This window comes from Diabrotica virgifera, chromosome 3 (genome assembly GCF_917563875.1).
Source record: "Diabrotica virgifera virgifera chromosome 3, PGI_DIABVI_V3a".
Classification (NCBI taxonomy): domain Eukaryota; kingdom Metazoa; phylum Arthropoda; class Insecta; order Coleoptera; family Chrysomelidae; genus Diabrotica; species Diabrotica virgifera.
Window position 1 is genome coordinate 261,164,844 of NC_065445.1, and position 20,024 is coordinate 261,184,867.

The 20,024-nt window shown below is 31.5% G+C and overlaps 1 protein-coding gene and 2 long non-coding RNA genes across 3 annotated transcripts; 1 reads left to right on the forward strand and 2 right to left on the reverse strand.

Annotated features, from left to right (window-relative positions):
• Positions 1 to 1,462: 1,462 nt before the first annotated feature.
• Positions 1,463 to 12,135, reverse strand: LOC114326845 (dnaJ homolog subfamily C member 9). The gene is made up of 3 exons (XM_028275304.1): positions 11,902 to 12,135; positions 11,312 to 11,824; positions 1,463 to 1,725 (listed from the first exon to the last, which is right to left on the reverse strand). The coding sequence occupies exons 1-3, from the start codon at positions 11,993 to 11,995 to the stop codon at positions 1,565 to 1,567; spliced, it is 768 nt and encodes a 255-aa protein (XP_028131105.1). The 5' UTR covers positions 11,996 to 12,135; the 3' UTR covers positions 1,463 to 1,564.
• A 1,687-nt stretch (positions 12,136 to 13,822) lies between these two features.
• Positions 13,823 to 15,755, reverse strand: LOC126881717 (uncharacterized). Its single transcript, XR_007696970.1, has 2 exons — positions 15,420 to 15,755; positions 13,823 to 14,425 (listed from the first exon to the last, which is right to left on the reverse strand). It is a non-coding gene; the product is annotated as an uncharacterized LOC126881717 (long non-coding RNA).
• Positions 15,756 to 17,843: 2,088 nt separating this feature from the next.
• LOC126881718 (uncharacterized) lies at positions 17,844 to 19,211 on the forward strand. Its single transcript, XR_007696971.1, has 2 exons — positions 17,844 to 18,242; positions 18,398 to 19,211. It is a non-coding gene; the product is annotated as an uncharacterized LOC126881718 (long non-coding RNA).
• Positions 19,212 to 20,024: the final 813 nt, after the last annotated feature.

Sequence of the window (20,024 nt, forward strand, 5' to 3'; positions counted from 1 at the left end):
CCCAAAAAATATAAAAAGTTTGGAACCGTTGATTTTATAACATTTATGTATAGGACCTTTTTTGTTTTAAATTTTATGTAGAACATTATTTACACTAAAACATGGTTTTAGAAATATTTCTCCCAACAGGCAGATGTGACTGTGGAACTAGCATAGCTAATCTAAATCATATATTTTTTAACTGTCCCTTAAATCTCAATGCAAGTATGTGGCTGCTACAAGAATTGCTGAAAGCAGGTTTAAGTACTCCCCTAAACTTAAATGTGCTATTAAGTGTGGATAACATTAAAATTTTTAAACTAATTATGACATTTCTTCAAAAAATTAAATTAAAAGTGTGAATGTAAAACTAATCCTTTGAATGAATAGGTATTTCTTTTGTATTATGTAATGTATGAATGAGATATTTACTGTAATTAATTATATTATTTTGTAACCTATGTATGTTTTTAGTTCTTACCGTAGTGAAAAAGAAAAAAAATTAATATAGTTGTATTTATTAACATAGTACGTAGGCATTGATATTTGTAAGCTTTATTTTTTTTTATTTTTTATTTTTAAGTGTATACTGGACAATTTTATACTTATGAACGAATAATAATTGTATATGTAGTTACGTGGCTAAAGGTTCTGAACCAAGGCCAGAATAAAATAATAAAAAAAAAATATTGACGAAAAACGTAAAAAAACTGCTAAGTTACTGAGTCCTCTCCCATCTCCTCCCCAAACCGGACGCTCAAAATGGTATAACTTTTTACTGAATAATACGTGGACCATATAGAATAATTTGGTGTTGGAGGAAAACTTTTACTTTGGATGTTTGGGTTAGGCCTTTTTTTGGACCAATTATACTATAATACCTCCGTAACTTTGGAACCGTTCATTTTAGAAGGATTATGCATATGACCTTTTTTATTTAAAATTTAATGTAGAACATTTTTGCGTAGTAGGTTGTTCATGCTAAACCTCATAGTTTTAGAAATATTTATGAAAAACCTAAAAAACTACGAATTTACCAATTTCTCCCCCTCCCCCATGGTGTGACTTTTTTCTGATCATTATGTGGACCACATAGAACAATTTGGTGTTGGAGGATAACTTTCACTTTGGATGTCTGGGTTTGGGTCTAGTTATACCATACTAATAATGTTTCAGCACCTGAAAAGCTAGGAGGGGCATGGCCCCATGGGTATGGGCGCCCATGTGGTCTACTTTTCAACACATCACGCCTGTACTAAAGGCAAAAAAAATGTACTAGATACTGAATTCTTGATACAGCACAATCAAAATTTTGACATCAGTTATTACAGGAAAAATGAAAACATGTAAGGTAATGGTGGTAACCATAAGTTTTACTTAGGTTGTTATTTGTCAAATTTGTAATTTGTCAACTAGGGCATTATATCATACTTAACTGACTTCGAAATCATGTCATTATTTGTCAAATAATATACCAGTCGGATATTAATTATATTTTTTTTTATTGAAATACAAATACAGATCATAGCCAATATGGTTTATAAAATAAGTAACACAGTTACAATCTATTCATAAATATAATATATTATTTAGATTTTCTTTTCTTGTTTGATCTGCTGCCATCAGTAATACTCTTTCTTTGTTTACTTTTGGGCGCATATTTTGCTTCCAGATCGTTCATGAAGTTCTCGAAATTGGCTGCCCTTTCTTTCATGCTTTTGTCCATTTCTTTTTCTAACTCATTCACTGCAACACATTACATAAAAATATAAATTTTGAATAGAAAACTATGCATAGCAAGTAAAAGAACACACTATACAAAGCAGGGCAAAGATTCCTTATTTGACTTAAATCAATGCTTTAACGGGGTAGGCGCAAAATCCTGGTCCAATGCTATTTAAATGCATTCGGTTTTTCAAATCCTGAGAAAACTAATAAATATTTTCGAAAAATATAAATGCATAATGAAGAATTACATTATTACTGAGGGCTGAAAGTGAGAATATTTTACCTAGAGAAGATTCAAAATTCAATATTTCTAAACATGCTTTAATATGTTACATATGTTTAATAATATGAAAATGTTACAGGGCAGCATATTTTTATCATTAGCAATTGTTTCTAGGTTGTTGACGAGCTAGGAGCAATTTTTAAATAATTTTGACACTCATTCAAGTCATTCTCAAATTCTCTATTACAATTTACGAAAAGATTTCTAGTTCACAGATACTTATACAGTATGTCCCTGTAAGTTGTATCCATATGGAAAACTTTTTTATTATTAATTTTACGAAAAAAAGTTATTCTTCATAAAAAGCTCTGCATGGTCCAAAACCTAAAATTTAACCATCAAATATAAAATTTTTTGAATATTATACGAGGTATGTCAGAAAGTTTGAATTTCACTCAAGAGTAAAGTAGCTTTATTTTTCACAATATTGAAAATTGCTATTATGAAAAGTTGTTTGGAATTAAAAACCATATTCTAGTATGCAATTACATCCTTCTAATAGAAAATTTTTTTTTTTTGAAAAATTATGGATAACTAATAGACCTGGATCCCGCGTAAGAAAGAAAAGTTGATTAATAGCAAGCTGAAAATTTGTTAATAGCTTAACGGTGTCTAGTCGGACAAACTTTGATGCACGGGAACACTGGAACAGGGGAAGTTTTAACTGTGGAGCATGATAAACGTGTCGTCCTGACAAGTTTATGATTGTGAAAAATAGCAAGTTGTTTTTAAGTTTATTCGATAGCCAACGTTATGTAATATATGAGAAAATGTTTGTCCGACAAAAATGTTGGGAATTTTAACAAGTCCGTCACGTAGAACATGTCACATCACAGGAATTATGTTGGTGATGAATAGCAGTCTGATTTTTGCATGAGAGTTTAATGAAAGGTTAAAAAAGCAATTGGAAGTTCTGTCCGACAAAATTAATGGGAAGTTTTTGTAGTCGGACATTCTAAACAGGTAAGATATAGACAAAAATGCTGGTGATAAATAGATTTCCGACAAAGACGAAATTTAATTAAGTAAATTATTCCTTACCAAGAATGACTGTTGTCGGAAAAAAATAAGGGGTAGATTTTGTAGTCGGACAATTTAAAAAAATAATTTTTGAAATTTCAATACGGGGTGATTATTCTATGTCAAAAGTACCTGCAATCAATTACAATCGATATCTTTCGATTTATCTCAACATCATTTAGATAGCTCACTCTAATACATTTATAGTAGATCAGGCAAATTATATTATGGATTGAGTGGTCTAGCTATTTTTGTCTGCCACATGCGCGGGATCACTTTATTAAAAGAGATAGATAGACCACCTATCGACTTTTTGCACTGTATTCCCTGTCTACCCTTATGTCTATGAATACATTTCCCTTTAAGAAAAACTGTCACTTTTGACAATAATTCATAATAAATTGCAATCGTAACTTCAAATTTAAACTAATCGATTTATTTTGGCAGCAAATTATTTCTAGCCATGTGACATATTAATTACATTATTATTTCATTTGTAGAAAGTTGAGAAAAATTATGTTATATAATTTTAGTAATAATTTATTTAGGTACCCTTTTTCAATCAAGCAAAGCATTATAGCACGAAGAATGATATTCAATAGAATTTTCACAATTATCTGGCAACTGAACCTCATTGAATTGATGACCAAGTATTTTACTAACTTTGTAAAATGTTCGAAAATTACTCAAAAATGTTCCGTTGAATGGTTTCACTTTTGATTTGGCGACTTAAAATTTAAACTGTTGACACTCAAAAATAGACACAAAAACACTCCATAGTTAATATAAATTTTAATTTCCAACACACGTGGCAAACAGAAACTCAGAGACCATGTAGTTTCAAATACTACTTTGTATAGCACAAAGTGTCACACTGACAAATGCAGCCTTCTAATTCATACTTCTAAGCATAATGTGTCATATTTACGTCTATTCTTATAAGCACCGAAGTTTTAGACTCTTCACATTTTTCAATGTCGTTTACAGGGTTAAGATTTGAGTATGGAAAAAAATGTATACAACGTTTTTTGTAGGAAATTTTCCGAACTTTCTGATGCGCCTAATTAGAAAACCCTAACAAATTGCTTTCGTATGTTCTTTGACATTTTTTATTATCATTTTGAGAATATCTAGAACAAACTCCACCCAAAAAAATAATTATTTTGCAATATATACATGCATTGATACTTACCTCACTGTTTTTGGAGTGTGCATGTATATTTATGCACATGCAAATATAAATAATAATATACAACTAAAATAGCTTTATCAATGTGTGACTAAGTCATTCTGAGAAAATGTTTTTTATTTATTTCCTTCGATTTGCCCAAACTTTTTGTCCGACATATAACTTTTTGCGTTACAAAATATAGTTTGTACATAAACAAATCAAAATTAGCTTGCTATTTATCACCAACATTTTTGTCTATATCTTACATGTTTAGAATGTCCGACTAGGAAAATTTCCCATTTATTTTGTCCGACAGAAATTCCAATTGCTTTTTTAACCTTTCATTAAACTCTCATGCAAAAATTAGACTGCTATTCATCACCAACATAGTTCCTGTGATGTGACATGTTCTACCTGTCGGACTCGTTAAAATGCCCAACCTTTTTGTCGGACAAACATTTTTTTATATATTATATAACGTTGGCTATTGAATAAACTTAAAAACAACTTGCTATTTTTCACCATCCAAAACTTGTCAGGACGACACGTTTATCATGCTCCACCGTTAAAACTTCCCCTGTTCCAGTGTTCCCGTGCATCAATGTTTGTCCGACTAGACACCGTTAAGCTATTAACAAATTTTCAGCTTGCTATTAATCAACTTTTTTTTCTTACGTGGGATCCAGGTCTATAACAGTATTTTCAGTTATTTCTGCATTTTCAGTTATTTTATAAAGTTCTGCATAGTCTAAATCCTAAAATACAACCATCTTATGTCAAATTTTATCAATTTTATACGAGGTATGTCAAAAAATATGAACTTCGCTCAAGAGTAAAATACATTTATTTTTCACAATATCGAAAATTGTTATTTTGAAAAGTTGTTTAGAAATAAAACTATATTTCAGTATGTAATTACATCCTTCTAATTGAAATATTCCTAACTATAAAAATACTTTACTTTTGATCTAATTTATTCTTTTTTGACATACCTCGTATAAAATTAATAAAATTTGAAATAAGATGGTTGTATTTTAGGTTTTAGATCATCCAGAACTTTTTATTAAGAATCACTTTTTTTCGTAAAATTAATAATAAAAGAGTTATCAGAATTGAAATAACTGAAAATAATGTGTTATCCATAATTCTTCAAAAAAAAATTTTTTCAATTAGAAGGGTATAATTGCATATTAGAATATAGTTTTTAATTCCAAACAACTTTTCATAATAGCAATTTTCAATATGGTGAAAAGTAAAGCTACTTTACTCTTGAGTGAAATTCAAACTTTTTGACATACCTCGTATAACATTCATAAAATTTGATATCTGATGGTTGAATTTTGGTTTTGGACCATGCAGAACTTTTTATAAAGAATTACTTTTTTTCGTAAAATTAATAATAAAAAAGTTTTCCATATGGATACAACTTACAGGGACATACTGTGTAATGATCATGATTATAAATGAAGTTTTTGTGCTGGAAGCTGGACACTATAAACTATAGACAGTTTCACATTAAGAATGGAACGTTGCAGAGATAGAAGTATGTATTTCTTATGGACAATAGGGCACTGAGGTCACGCCATTTGATTAGAATGAAGAGTATATCGACATTCTAGTAGCAACATGTGCCTGAGAGGTTTGGCAACACTGATGTGCATAAGCCCAATATTCTGTTCTTAACATGAAATAGAGTATACTACCTGTGACAATGTCAAAATACATACAAACAATTTCAATCTACTTAAACTAATCTACAGTCCATCTAATTTACTTACCGTTGCATGTCATTATCTACGCCAGAGATCTAAGGTGACATAGTTGCCAAAGAATAAAAAAATCCTGAATCCATTTTAAATCAAATAGATCACATAATTATTGTAAACGTGGATGATACAACAAAACAAATTAATATTCAATGTAAATAAGTAAAAACTTAAGAAATAGAGAACAATAATTAAGTAGTTATAATCTTTTAAGATTTGCAGTGCAAGCGTTTTTGCACTGCATTGTTAATAATTAAACAACAACTCCGAACTCTTGGCATGAAGCCGGTAGGTTTCTTTGTATATGTCCACAATAACAACTAAAAAAGTTGTCAGATACCTCGATTATTCCAAGTCGTGATAAAATTAGGTGAAATTTATATTTTATAGTAGAGGATGTTTTTATAGTAAAGTAAATAATAAAAACAGTAAATATAGAATAGAATAGAATACTTTATTGGTATAGCTTTACAGCTGCCATCATAAAGATGGATATACACGTCAGATATACAACACAATATAGTCACAGACACATAATCAAATACCTATACATACACTTAAATTTTAGATTTAACATAATGTACATTGATAAATATGAAAATTATTAATATTAGACAGAACTCATAACAGCAATCTAGTTGCTAAGTATTCTTCTACACTGTAGAATGCATGTTTACATAGTATACTTTTCACAACTCTTTTGAATTTCACCGGATGCAAAGATCTAACTTCATTTGGAAGATGATTATATAGCCTGACCCCCACATAATCTGTGGACTTCTCAAATTTGGATAGTTTGTGACCAACAGTAACAAACTGATTGGCATTCCTAGTTGAGTATGCATGTAAATCAGAATTTCTCTTGAATGAATGTAAATTATGCTTAATATACAATATGGATTTCAAGATATATATGGAAGGCAACGGTAAGATATTGTTATTAATGAAAACTTGCTTACAAGTATGCCCAAAAGGAATATTGAAGATAAGTCTAATAATTCTCTTCTGTTTAATAAACACTGTGTCTGATTTTGTGGAATTACCCCATAACGTAACATTATAAGTAAGGTGACAATAAACCAAAGAATAATATACATTAATGAGAGTTTTAATACTGAGTGTTCTCTTCAACTGTACTAAAGCATAGAATGAACAATTTAGTTTCTTATTAACATATTCAACGTGAACATCCCAACTCATAAACTGGTCCAAGAATACACCTAAAAATTTTATGTTTGGAATATTTACAATTTCAGGAATAGACACAACTGGCATATTTCGTTTGCATCTAAAATGTATATACGATGTTTTATCAATATTCAGTTGTAGCAAGTTTTGTGTACACCATGTTTGGAATAATCTGATAACCCTTGACACTCTATTTTGAAGCTCTACGTATGTATGTGCTGATACAATCACAGATGAGTCATCTGCGTACATTACAATGTGGTCATGAGTAATATGATCGGGTAGGTCATTGACAAAAATAAGAAATAGCAGTGGTCCCAACACAGATCCCTGCGGCACTCCTACATCTACACTGAAGATGTCTGACCTTTCCTTGTTTAATTCAACATAGAATTTCCTCTCCAGAAGATATGAGTTCAATAAATTTAACATGTTACCTCTTATTCCGTGGACATACAATTTGTTAAGGACAAATTCAAATTTAAGACTGTCGAATGCTCTGGAAAGATCAAAGAAGATACCCACTACAAGAAGACCATCATCAAGATGCCTATAGACAGATTCCATAAATACTTCAGTAGCCCCCTCTGTTGATCTTCCGGATCGAAAGCCATGCTGTTCTGAACACAGTGCATTATTTTTGTCCAAAAACTGTATGATCCTAGTGTAGTAAGCTCGTTCAAAAATTTTTGAAATTACATTTAACAAAGAAATAGGTCTATAATTATCAATACAAGTGTGATCGGATTTTTTATATACTGGAACAATTTTACTTAATTTTAGGTTTTCAGGAAATTCACCTGTGTTGTATACTAGGTTAATTAAATATGCCAGCGGTTCTGATATAACATCCTTGATGTGTTTGATCATTCTTGTGTTTAATTCATCATTTCCAAAAGAATGTTTATTTTTAAGACCACAAATAATATCAAGAACTTCATCAGATGTTACTGGAAAATAAACAAAACTGTCTATAGTCCACCTATGTGATAAAGTACAGTTTTGAGGGTTATTGTCAAGCCTATTTTTTAGTGCATTATTTCTGTCATTGAAATGGCATGCAAAATATTGAGCTAAATTTTTATCATCTGATATTAGTTTGTCTTCAATTTTGAGTTTAATTTTATTAGTACTTTGCTTTCTCCCTATAGTTTTATTTACTATACTCCACATAGTTTTTTGTTTATTATTACTACTTATAATTTGAAGATAATTGAATTCCCTTTTCTTTTCAGCAATAAGATTATTGTATTCCTTCTTGGTAGCTTTATACTCATTCCAGATGTTACTATTATTAGAGTTTTTAGCTTCATTAAATAGGTTTTTTAATTGTTTACTCCTAGCATATATGTCATGATCAACCCAACCTTTACTTTTATGCACGTCCTTACCTATTTTACTTTTAAGGGGACAGTTTGAAGTAATAGCAAAGTTTAAAGTATCCATAAATTCGATAAAAGCGTTATTAATATTACTTTCATTGTATACCTCGCAAAAACCAATCCTCATTAAGTCTTGTTTTAGGATGTCTAAATTATTATCATTTAAACACCTAAAACACTGCTGTTTTATATTAGATTCCATCCTATCCTGATTACGACCTACAACAATGTCAAAAATAATGGCAAGATGGTCACCCATATTGGGTTGATTGACTTGACAAGTATGATTCATAGTGATATTATTAGTAGCAATGTAGTCAATTTTTGTTTTTGTTACTTTATTGTTATTCATGAAAATACGTGTTGGTATATTTGGGATATTAAGAGACAAACCAAACGATTGAAAAAGATCATCTAATCGAAGTTTTTCATTGCTCTGAATTAAGTAGTTGATATTAAAGTCTCCACAGAGATAAATTTTATCAACACGGTTGTGAAAATGACCTAAAATATTAAAACAATTATTTATAAAAGAATCTAGATTGCTGTTAGGCGTTCTGTACACATTAATGACTAGAAATTTACAGTTACTGATTAAAATAGTCACAGCACAACATTCAAAGCTTTCTTCCTCAGAGAATTTACGGCAATCAACGACTGAGACTGCATACTTGTCTGTCCCAGATTTAGATAAAATAAGAGTTCCACCATGTATTTTATTTTTTCTAGTAAAATGGGTTACTAAAGTGTACCCTGGGATATAAATAAGATTAATATTATCCTCATTACACCAGTGCTCCTGAATACATAGAATGTCAGGTTTTTCAGCATTAGAAAAAAGCTCAAGATTTAAAAGTTTGTTTGTTAAACATTGTACATTAACCGAGATTAACTTCAATTTAAAGTCATTTACTATACGTGAAATAGTTGTATTGCTTGAGGACCCACCTAATGCGACAGCGTCCTCCTCATCTTGAAAAACGAGACTAATGCTCCGCTGGGCCAGATTTCTCGCTTCCATGCATTCTTAATTAAGTCTCGTCTAATGGTCACTTTCATGGATGCATATATGTCAGGTTTTTTGGACTGATGGATTTCGCATTTTACGCCATCTAAATGATTTTCCAGGAACTTTTCTAATTGCTCCGGTTTTGTGTCAGGCTTTAGGCGAGTCACATGTAGGTTGATCATTTGTGGAACAGCCTCAATGTTGCAAGGTGACTCGGTACTTCCAACTAAGAACTTCCTCTTTTTTCTATGAGCTACCTGTGTCCACGCACCGTTGCTTGAAGACTCTGAAAGAACCGGAGCATTATTTTCAGTGTTCAACAGATTATGTAAAACAGTTTGAGTTTTGGCTTCTTGCATTGCGGCACTCATTTGTCTTGATGTAATGTATTTTTTTTCATTTGGCACTTCATTTCCAAAGTTTGTCGATGTTGAGGATCGCGCTAGCGTTCCGTCTGCAGGAATTTTAGTCACTACTAATTCAGTTTGTTTACTATTAGTAAGGTCATTAACATTTTGTAGTTGTTTATCATCTTTACCAGGGGAAGTCCAGTTTTTTCTTTTGTCAACGTTAATTACCTTGAATTCAGGTTCTTTAGTTTTTTGTTTTACTTTTTCTTCAAGGAGCTCGTTAGTTCTTTTTAACAATTGATTATTATCAAATAAAATTTTATATTTTTCCTCTTTTTCACTTAAAATTGTTTTTAGAAAATCAATTTCCAACTGTAGGATATGTGCATTTACCTCTTGAGTATGACTTACTGAGTTTCCTTTGGGATTTTCAGATTGTTCACATGTCTCACATACAATTCTAGTATCACATAACTTTATACATTTCTGCTTTTTTCTTGATGAACAAGATAAATGAAAAATACTTCCACATTTTATGCACACTATAACGTTAGTAGTTTTCTGGCAACATTTGAATGCTTTTTCCTTAAAATTCTCATCATTTACAGAGAGGAGTAATTTCACGTGCGCATCGTTCGGCGCCATCTTGTATATAATAACACAGATACTTATAGTAAAGAATATAAACAAATATGAAGTGTCATCACCGCAACTGTCAAATAAATGTTACCAATTTATTCTAAAATGTCACCTTCGTTCGATTACAGTTACAGTGTGATTCGGGTAAATGTGCTTCATAAAAACGCTTTATAATCCATTTATACAAATTAAATGAAACATATTTGTGTATTTCTTTAGGTTAACATTAATATAAATCTTCAAATATTATTTCTACGCGTATATAATAAAATATGTCTAGTGGCTGTAATTCCAGTGTATTCGGCAACGCGATTCTAAAAAAGAACACACCTACCGCCTAAATATTTCGTGTTGGTATCATGCGACGTCACAGGCTATGACGCGGATGACGTGCAACGGTTAGTAAATTAGATGAAGTATATCTGTTTTGCTCAATTATAGAACTTTTACATCACTTGAACAAGTCTGAATTTTAGTGATTTCGAAGTCTTGGGAAGTGCTTCAATAACCAATATTTCCGAGTTCCAAAGGGTAACAACTCTGTAATAATGTTCTGCGACGATATCACATATATTTTGTCATAAAACAGTAACTATTTTAATTTCAAAGTAACACTTTGAGTTGTTACCCTGTTTTCTCGTAACTAATGATGCCTGGGCCCCTATTTTTGACCCTTCGCTATCTGTATACTCTACAGATACAGATAGCGAATGATCGATAATGAAGCAAAGGGTCAAAAATCGGGGTCCTGAATTGTTACACTTTGGAACCTATCAAATTGTTAACACATACTTACTTTCAATTTTTTCAGCTTGCTTTTTCTCCAATTCCCATTTTCTTTTCCTTCTAAGCTTCCTTTGCTTACTCTCGTTAAAGAATGTGTTATAGCTTTCCACCTCACCATTGTCAACCATCTTCTGAACAATCTCTATGATTCTAGGCTCACTGTCACAATTGCTGAAGGGTACCATTTCCAAAATAGAATCCATGTTTCCTCTGCTACCTTCGTAAGCTTTCTTTATATCCCTGTATTCAGTTTCTGAACCCACATACTCTTTTTCATATTCTTGAATGTCTTTCAGTTCTATCTTTTTGAACATGTTTCTCCAATAATCCATCCAATTGTAGGATGTATCCATATCATAGTCGAATTCGCCAACATCATCATAACGTTTGCGTTTTTCTTTGTTTTGTAAAATTGAATGAATTTTACCCAGGACTTTAAATTTCTCTGTTGCTATTTCCTTTTGATCATGTGTAACTCTGTCGGGGTGGACATGGAGGGACAATCTGTGATAGGCTTTTTTTACTGGAAAAATCATAAAACTTTAATACAATCGCTGGACATTAAGTTATAGTAGAAAAAAAATAAATATAGGTACTTACTCTCTTTTTCAGAAGCACTTGATGTAATTTGAAGTATTTCATAAAAATTATTGCTACCAAAATATTTTTCACAAAGTGATTTGAAAGACGCCATGATTTCAATGAGAAAAACAGATCAAATTAGAAAGAAAATTGGCATAAAAATGAGTAATGTAAAAACGTCCCGCTAAAATTTGACAATTTGTTGTTTTTTTACAATCAAAAGGATTATTTATGAGCTTTTATGGCCTACGATTTTATCAGCTACCAGCCAATTCCTAGAAACGTCATGCTATCATTTTTAACAGAACATTTCAATTTGGCAACGTGCATAGAGGTCCTATAAAAATATCGTGTGTTTGTTTTAACACAACTGGGATTTTCCCATTGATCTTGTTTTATATACTCTGGTGATGTTTTAAAAATTTCTCCAAAAAAGACCTACTCTTGGAGAAAGTGCTATTTCAAAAACATTTTCAGAATTTCAGAATAAAATATTTAACAAAGCAAGAAAATAGTGCTAAAAGGAACAGACCCATGAAAAGCAGAGAATTAATTAGTCAACAACAGTAAATAAGATCAATGGCTTCAAATTATGTGACTGTAAATTTTTATAGTTTGAGTGAAAAGTTTAAGTGTAAATTACGCTGTGTCTAGGTACACGCTAACGTGTACGCAAATTAGAAAGTTAGGTACACGCGAATTAAACTTAATCAAGCCAGTGACGTCATTATTTAGCGTGCGCAGTGACTTTATATATTGGTACACGCTATTTTGATATGTTTAAAAATATTTTTATTGTGGGAAGTGGAAGGGAAGCAAAACTATTCAGATGTTTCAAACTTAATTGTAATAAAACAATGTGTAGGTATATAAAAGTATATAATATGTACATATATTCAGGTTAGCAAAATAAATATTAGCTAACATGATATATTATATACAAAATACTGTTGAAATAATTTTTATACGTAATAAGTTAATTATACCAGTTTATATTGGTGTTTATTTTTGCTGTGATGTTTATTTTTATTTATACAGGGATAGTTGAACTTGTTACGATTTTCATAGAAAATTGGTTATAACTTTGTAAATACCCTGTATAACATAATAAACCTTTATATTTTTGTGATATAGAAGTTAAGAAGATTTCGAATGTAAAATAAAATATAGGGTGTTCCATTAAAAAAACATAAGTTTGGTCTGCCACTATGTTATCGAACGCCCTGTAACATTCTAACTAATTTTGTAATATGAAGCTCAAAGTTTAATACAATTTTGGTTATTAACATTTATTGATATCTGTTACTAGAGCGGATCTACTGAGCTTTATCACACTAATCAATCGCCCCGTATATTTTATCTTATTACTTTTGCTACCCTTAATGACGAATTGTTGTCCCTTATCTTTTTCATACTGTTTTAGAATGTTGTTAAACTCATTAAAAGAACTAAATAATTGTCCACACTCCATATTTCATAAAAAAAACTCTTTACAAATCAATATTAAAGTGTAATGTAAACATAACGAGATTAGACAAATTCTAACCACACTCTGACACTCGCGATACTTACAGATACTTAGGCCCGGTTGTACAATCGAGGTTCAACTCCGGCTCAGCGCCATTACCGAGTTCAGGGCAAGAAGTGCGTTGTACATACAAAGTTTAAGCTTGAGCTCGGTTTAAGCCCGGGTTCAGCTGAGCGGTCGATGTTCGGCGGTTTAACGCTGGTTCAAGCATTTTTAACCTCACATTTTTGTCATTTGTCAACGGAAATCATAATATTTACACCTTAAAAATGAACCTCATTGAAAATTTAACTAATAATGAAGATTTTCTGGAAATGGTAAATATTCTAGAAGGAAGGAGAACACAGAAACAGTGTAGGTCTAGAGAAAATCATTTTGAAAATGGAAGGATAATGCATTATGCATTGTTGCAAAGATTTTGGATATCTGTTCACTGTTCACTATTTGTATGAAACTAGTATTGCTCATAGAATAAAAAATCGAACAGATAGGTAAGAACGAGAACGAAAACAAGTGGCAAATTTGTTATTGACATTTCAAGAACCAAGCTGTATCTTCTAAGAACATTGTTTTTATTGCCTTAAATTAAGGTTTTGTGCAGTGAAGTGGGCCCATATCACTGGTTTTAAGCAACAGGCTCCTTTTTGCAACTTGTGAATGATTTTGAAGCAAATGTAGAAAACGATTTTGTTAATTTATTAAATTAGATGTACATAATTTATTAATAAATCTTAAATTAATTATATTTGTACCATGCTTATGTAGGTACATATTATCACTTTATTTAATAATAATTACAAACTAATTTACCTTCTAAAATTATTTAAATTACCTACCTACTTCCCTAGAATAAGGCAAATATTAACATTTTTGAGTGAATTTGAAATCATAGCTGTAAACAGTTAAATATTTATGAGAAGAGAATGTGAAGATTGAATTAGTATCTTCTTTGGTGATAGTGGTTACGGAGTCAAGAAAACCTGATAACACCCTTACGCAATCCTTCATCACAAGCTGAAATTTTATTTAATGAGGCACAATGAGAATGCAGAATGCATAGACACAGTTGAATGGGTCTACCGAATAACAATTGTTAAGTGCCATGTGATTCGTTTTTAAGAAATCGAACAAAAACTGTTAAAATTGGAATATTGGTAAATTTACACATTTAAGGGTTAGTTATTAATACAGTTTGTAAATAACTGTACTGTATTACTAATCCTTTTTAATGGCATGGACTATATGTCAATCAGCCAGTCAAAGCATGACGAATATATTAAGAAGAATATAGGTACATTTAAAGACCGTAAAGTCCATAAAATATCAATGACGAAGAAAAGTTAGTTCAGTTGAGATGTAATTTAAGTACTGAAATTAAACAGATGGTACTAAGCTGAAGTAATTAATTACTAATCCTTAAAATGTATAAATTTACCATTATTATAATTTTAACAGTTTTTGTTCGATTTCTTAAAAACGAATCACATGGCACTTTTATTCGGAAGGCCCATTCAATTGTAATTGGAACATCAATGATACACAATATTGCAATGCTTTTTAATAACCCTTTGCCCATACTACATAAAGAAGAAGAAGTAGCAATAACATTAGCCAAAATGTAGTAAATCTAACTGTCTATAGTCTAGAGAATCATGAGAAGTACAATTTGTCAAACGTAGGAGGAGGTTGAAAATCTTATGCATGAATACTTTGTTAATTTAGAAATTTAAACTAATACATACAACAACTATTAGATATTTATAAAAATTTCTTACTATCTGCTACAATCAATGGCTTTGATAAACTTCTTTAAAATTTTGGGGGTTATTTGTTTCATTCTATTTTGTACAATTCTGCTTTATTATTTGGCCAAAGATACCAATATTTCTTTTTGAGAGGTGAAATTGGAAGGCTTTTTTGCGTCCAGTGTAGAAAAAAACACTTATATAAAAACAGTTTTTTTCAAAAAGAAAATAAACACATTGCAATATCCTAATACTTATAATACCTATTCAAATGGTCTGTTCACAAATTTAACGTAGGAAATTGATTAAACTGATAAACTAAACGATAGAAAATACCGATTAAACTAATAACAGTAATAAAAGAATTATATTGACAAAAACCAAATAATAATACATAAATGGCGGGAAAATTTATGTCGAGAATTGACGGGAATTGCTTTGAATACGCATGCCTTACGTTGCCAACCTTACCAAAATTTGTATGAACCTCGGCTTAACTGAACTCGGCATTGAACAACCCGAATGAAGTTAAACCGACGCTCAAAATTGAACCCGGTTCAACTAAGCCATAGCTTAAGCCGCCAATGTACAATCGGGCCTTAATACCACAGCATACACGCGGCTCAAATTAGCGTGTACCAAAAAACCGAGTCATAAGTGCACGCTAAATAATGACGTCATTGACTTGATGACGTTTAAGCGTGTACCTAACTTTTTTACTTGCGTACACGTTAGCGTGTACCTAGACACAGCGTGTAACTGAAATTTTTAATGAAATGGAAGTGGCATCAAAAAGAAAATCCAATTTATTTTTATCTCGTATTCTCACAGTGGCGGTCTCAAGGGGGGGCGACGGGGGCGATCTCCCCCCCCCCCCGCCCCCAGAAACCTTAGTTTTCTGAAAAATTGAGAAGTTAATATACATATTAATCCGAAGTGTGAGATCGAACTAATGCATTGCTATTATTGGACAAAATAATCTAACAGTGTTAAAACGTCCGTAGACAGATTATTTTAATAGCCTACGGTTAGTTACATCAAATACGGTACAGTGACGTTTCTGTAATGTTGTCGTTGAAGTCACAGTGGCAGTGGCAACACTGTATAAATCACAGAGAATGGAACAAATCTTCTTCAGTCAGACAGTCAGACGTTGCTTGCTACTCTTGCTAGCCTTGCTAGTTGCTACATATTGGCCGTGTATCAATGCCTGGCAAAGTCAAAGGGCTATAAATAAGTGTCAGTTTGCTCAAGTATCTTCACGTATGCATGCCTGAATACCTGATAACCAACTCTGTTCAGGATATGTCTGAAAAAATTGAGTGTTTAGTAAGGAGGTACAGTGAACTTTTTGATATGTCTCAAGCTGAAATGAAATACTTATTGAAAGGTGAACTACAGCTTTGGGAAATGCAATGGAAAGACACGGACGAATTTCCAAAAACAGCGCTGGACGCGTTAGACAGTTGTATCAGAGATTTGTTCCCTACAGTCAGCAAGCTACTTCTAGTCTTAGCTACACTTCCCATCAGCAATGCTTCTGCAGAGCGTAGCTTTCAATCTCTAAAGAGAATAAAGTCGTGGCTAAGAACACGGATGCGTCAAGACAGGTTGACTGGACTTGCTCTACTCCATGCCCATCGAGACATCCCTGTAGACCCAACGAAAGTTTTAGAACGATTCGCCAAAAGTGGCCATCGAAGACTTGAATTCGATTTGTAATTACATTCTTTTTAAAACCTTATAACTTGTTATTTTATTACTTATAACCTAACAAAACTATTACAATGTATAATGTGAACCTCCTTTTTTCCATTCTAATAGACTAATTTGTATTGTATATTTATTGTAAATTTTAACATTTTAAAAGGTAAAATGTGTTTTGAGCTCTTTCAATTCAAGCGTAAAACTAACATTGTCAGACCAAACCTCTGAAGTTTGACGTTTGTTCGTGATAAAGTAAAACCACCTAAATCGTCAAAGGTTTAGAAAGATTAGACTTGCTTCAGAGGCTTGCCATTGAAAAATACTATCACCCACAAACCTTTTCTATTAGACTTTGAGTTGTTTTCAATAGTTCTAAATTGGCTTTTGATACAATCACAAGAATACAAAATATATTTTGAATATTTTATTTGTAAGTTAGCCGAACAATATTTACAACAAGCTTTAGAGGCTAGCTTTTTTATTTTTTATTATAGTGTAAAACTGTTTCCACTCATACTAATTGTAATAATAATAAGTGATTTTTCTTTTTCTCCGTTCGTCACAACCACTAAGTGACAGTCAGTCCATATTCGGTCCATCAACTGTTCAAATGAATAAAATGCCTTTAAAACTCTCAAAATCTTGCCATATTTTTAAAAATTTTCCGGACCCCCTTTCCGGCTGGGGGGCTGCACCCCCCAGACCCCCCTGCAACAGACCATCGCCCCTCCCAAAATCTGACTCTGAGGCCGCCACTGTATTCTCATGTACAAATTGCATAATGTTATTGTTAATGAGGTTAAAGATATGAAAGAACAAAGTTATTTCGAAATTTTAAATTATTGATTTAAATATTGTATAAAATACAATCTGATAAAACACAAACCAAGGACAAAAGTTATAATAAAGAAAAGTTTGAGTTTATGATAATACCCACATATATTTTTTAAACATTTTTATTATAATATAACATTTATAAAGTCCACTTTACATCAACAATAAATTGGACAAGAAATTGACCAAGTTATTCAAGGCCAAATTTGACGTGTAAAAGCACACTTTGACATCTAAGTTTGTTCGTTATAAACTTCACGTGAAGAAATTGACGAAAAAGAAAATTGTTCTATTTTTTCATTTATTTGGCGTGAATTCAGTGTCACCAACCTGTGTCCATTTGGCGGGAAGTGGAAGTAGAGCTGTAGAGCTTTTTGTTTATTATTATTTGTTGAGGTTGAGTCTTTCATGTTCATGACAACCTAAAAATTTTGATTGGAAAATGCATATAAGATAAGGGGGTGGGAAAATGGAAATTAGTGGCTTTTTTGCAGTTCTGTCTGTTAGTTTTGCTCTGGCTGGGTCTCTTTTGTTTAAACAATTATGTAAGTATTATAAAAACGTTTTCAATTTTCTGTATTCTTTAGGAAACGAATTATTTATGCATATTATTACCTGTAAATAGTAGTACCTATTTCCTATTTCTTTTGATTTTTAATTGTAAAGAATAGAAAAATTACCATTCATTTTAATTTTTTAGAATCAGCTGAAAGTGGTCTACAAAAAAACCAGGAAGGAAACGTATTATAGCCTTGTTGTGGCTATGAAAGATACCTATAAAAAGTGTATTGACTAGTTGGAAGAAACTCCACATTGTCGATGCATAATAAGATATTACTTTATAAACAAATATCAAGACCTAGGAATGGAACCTGGATAATATAGTCATCAAGAAGATAGCAGGAGGTCATGAGCAACAACAACTTCATAAGTATGAGAATATTGAGGAAATCCAGCTCCTCGATATCTACTACTGGACAAACTAGAAGATTGAAGAGGACAAAGCCTTTTGAACTAGTTTGAGTGATAGGTGATAGTGAAAAGCAGAGCGTAGTGCTTGTGTGCCTGTGTATGTTAGAATAGTGCACGATCTTGTTAGATTAGATAAGAGACGCTATAGGGTAAGCTCTTCATTTTAAGGAACAGTAGTAATTTAGGTTAAATTAAAATTGCTCATTGGTCAGTTATGACCAGATTGTAATTCTCTGATGTTTGGCAAAAAGGGCTGAAGTCAGAATTGCACATCAATAATGTTTTGATGATTTCTGGACCATAAAAAAAGTGTTGCAGACTTAAACTGTATGTACCAATAAAAAGAGCCGATTTTTCTGGTCCAGAAATCATCAAAACATTATCGATGTGCAATTCTGACTTAAGCCCTTTTTCCCAAACATCAGAGAATTGCAATGTACAATTCAATACAAATGAATCATCATCGTAGTGATGATTATGGAAAAAAATATATATATATATAGAAATATATATATTTTGTGCAATAAAAATGTTTATATTTATCAAGGATGTATTATTTGGTATGGCCACATATACTTCTGGTATATCGTCGGTGATGTGACAATACCTCCTATCTGCTTTTTCATGAATTTTGTAGGAGACGAAAAACCATTTTTAGGGTCATCTGTTTTCACATGTAAATTTTGACATGTTTTGTAGTAAATAGATAATTGAATTTACTACAAAACATGTCAAAAAATATCATATGAAAACAGGAGGTGACTGTAAAAAAAGTTTTTAGTCTCTCTTACAAAATGGTTAACAGTTAATAGAGAGACAGAAAATCGAGGTTCCACTGTATAGTGAAATTTGGACACCCGACACCCCATACAAATTTTATGGGGGTTTTGTTCGTTTAAACCCCCCCCCCAAACTTTTGTGTAAGTTACAATTGAATTATTATTGTGGTACTATTAAACACAATGTTTTTAAAACTTTTTTGCCTCTTAGTACTTTTTTGAAGTCAGTTTTTATCGTGATATTTTGAATATTTGTCAAATCCACCACATATTTGTATATGGTTAAGTACGATTGTAGAGACTAATAATATGAAAATTTATTTATGATTTACATTTTTAGGTATATTTTGAACCATTTTAAAAAGAAGCCATATCTTGATAAAAAGAGCTTTATCGAAAAAATAGAAAGAGGTAAAAAAGTTTTAAAAACACAGTGTTTAACTAATGGTACCGCAGAAATAATTTAATTGGAACGTACCCAAAAGTTTGGGGGGGTTAAAGGGAACAAAACCCCCATAAAATTTTTATGGGGTGCACAAATTTCACTATAATTTTTCTTTAAGATGTTACTGCAAT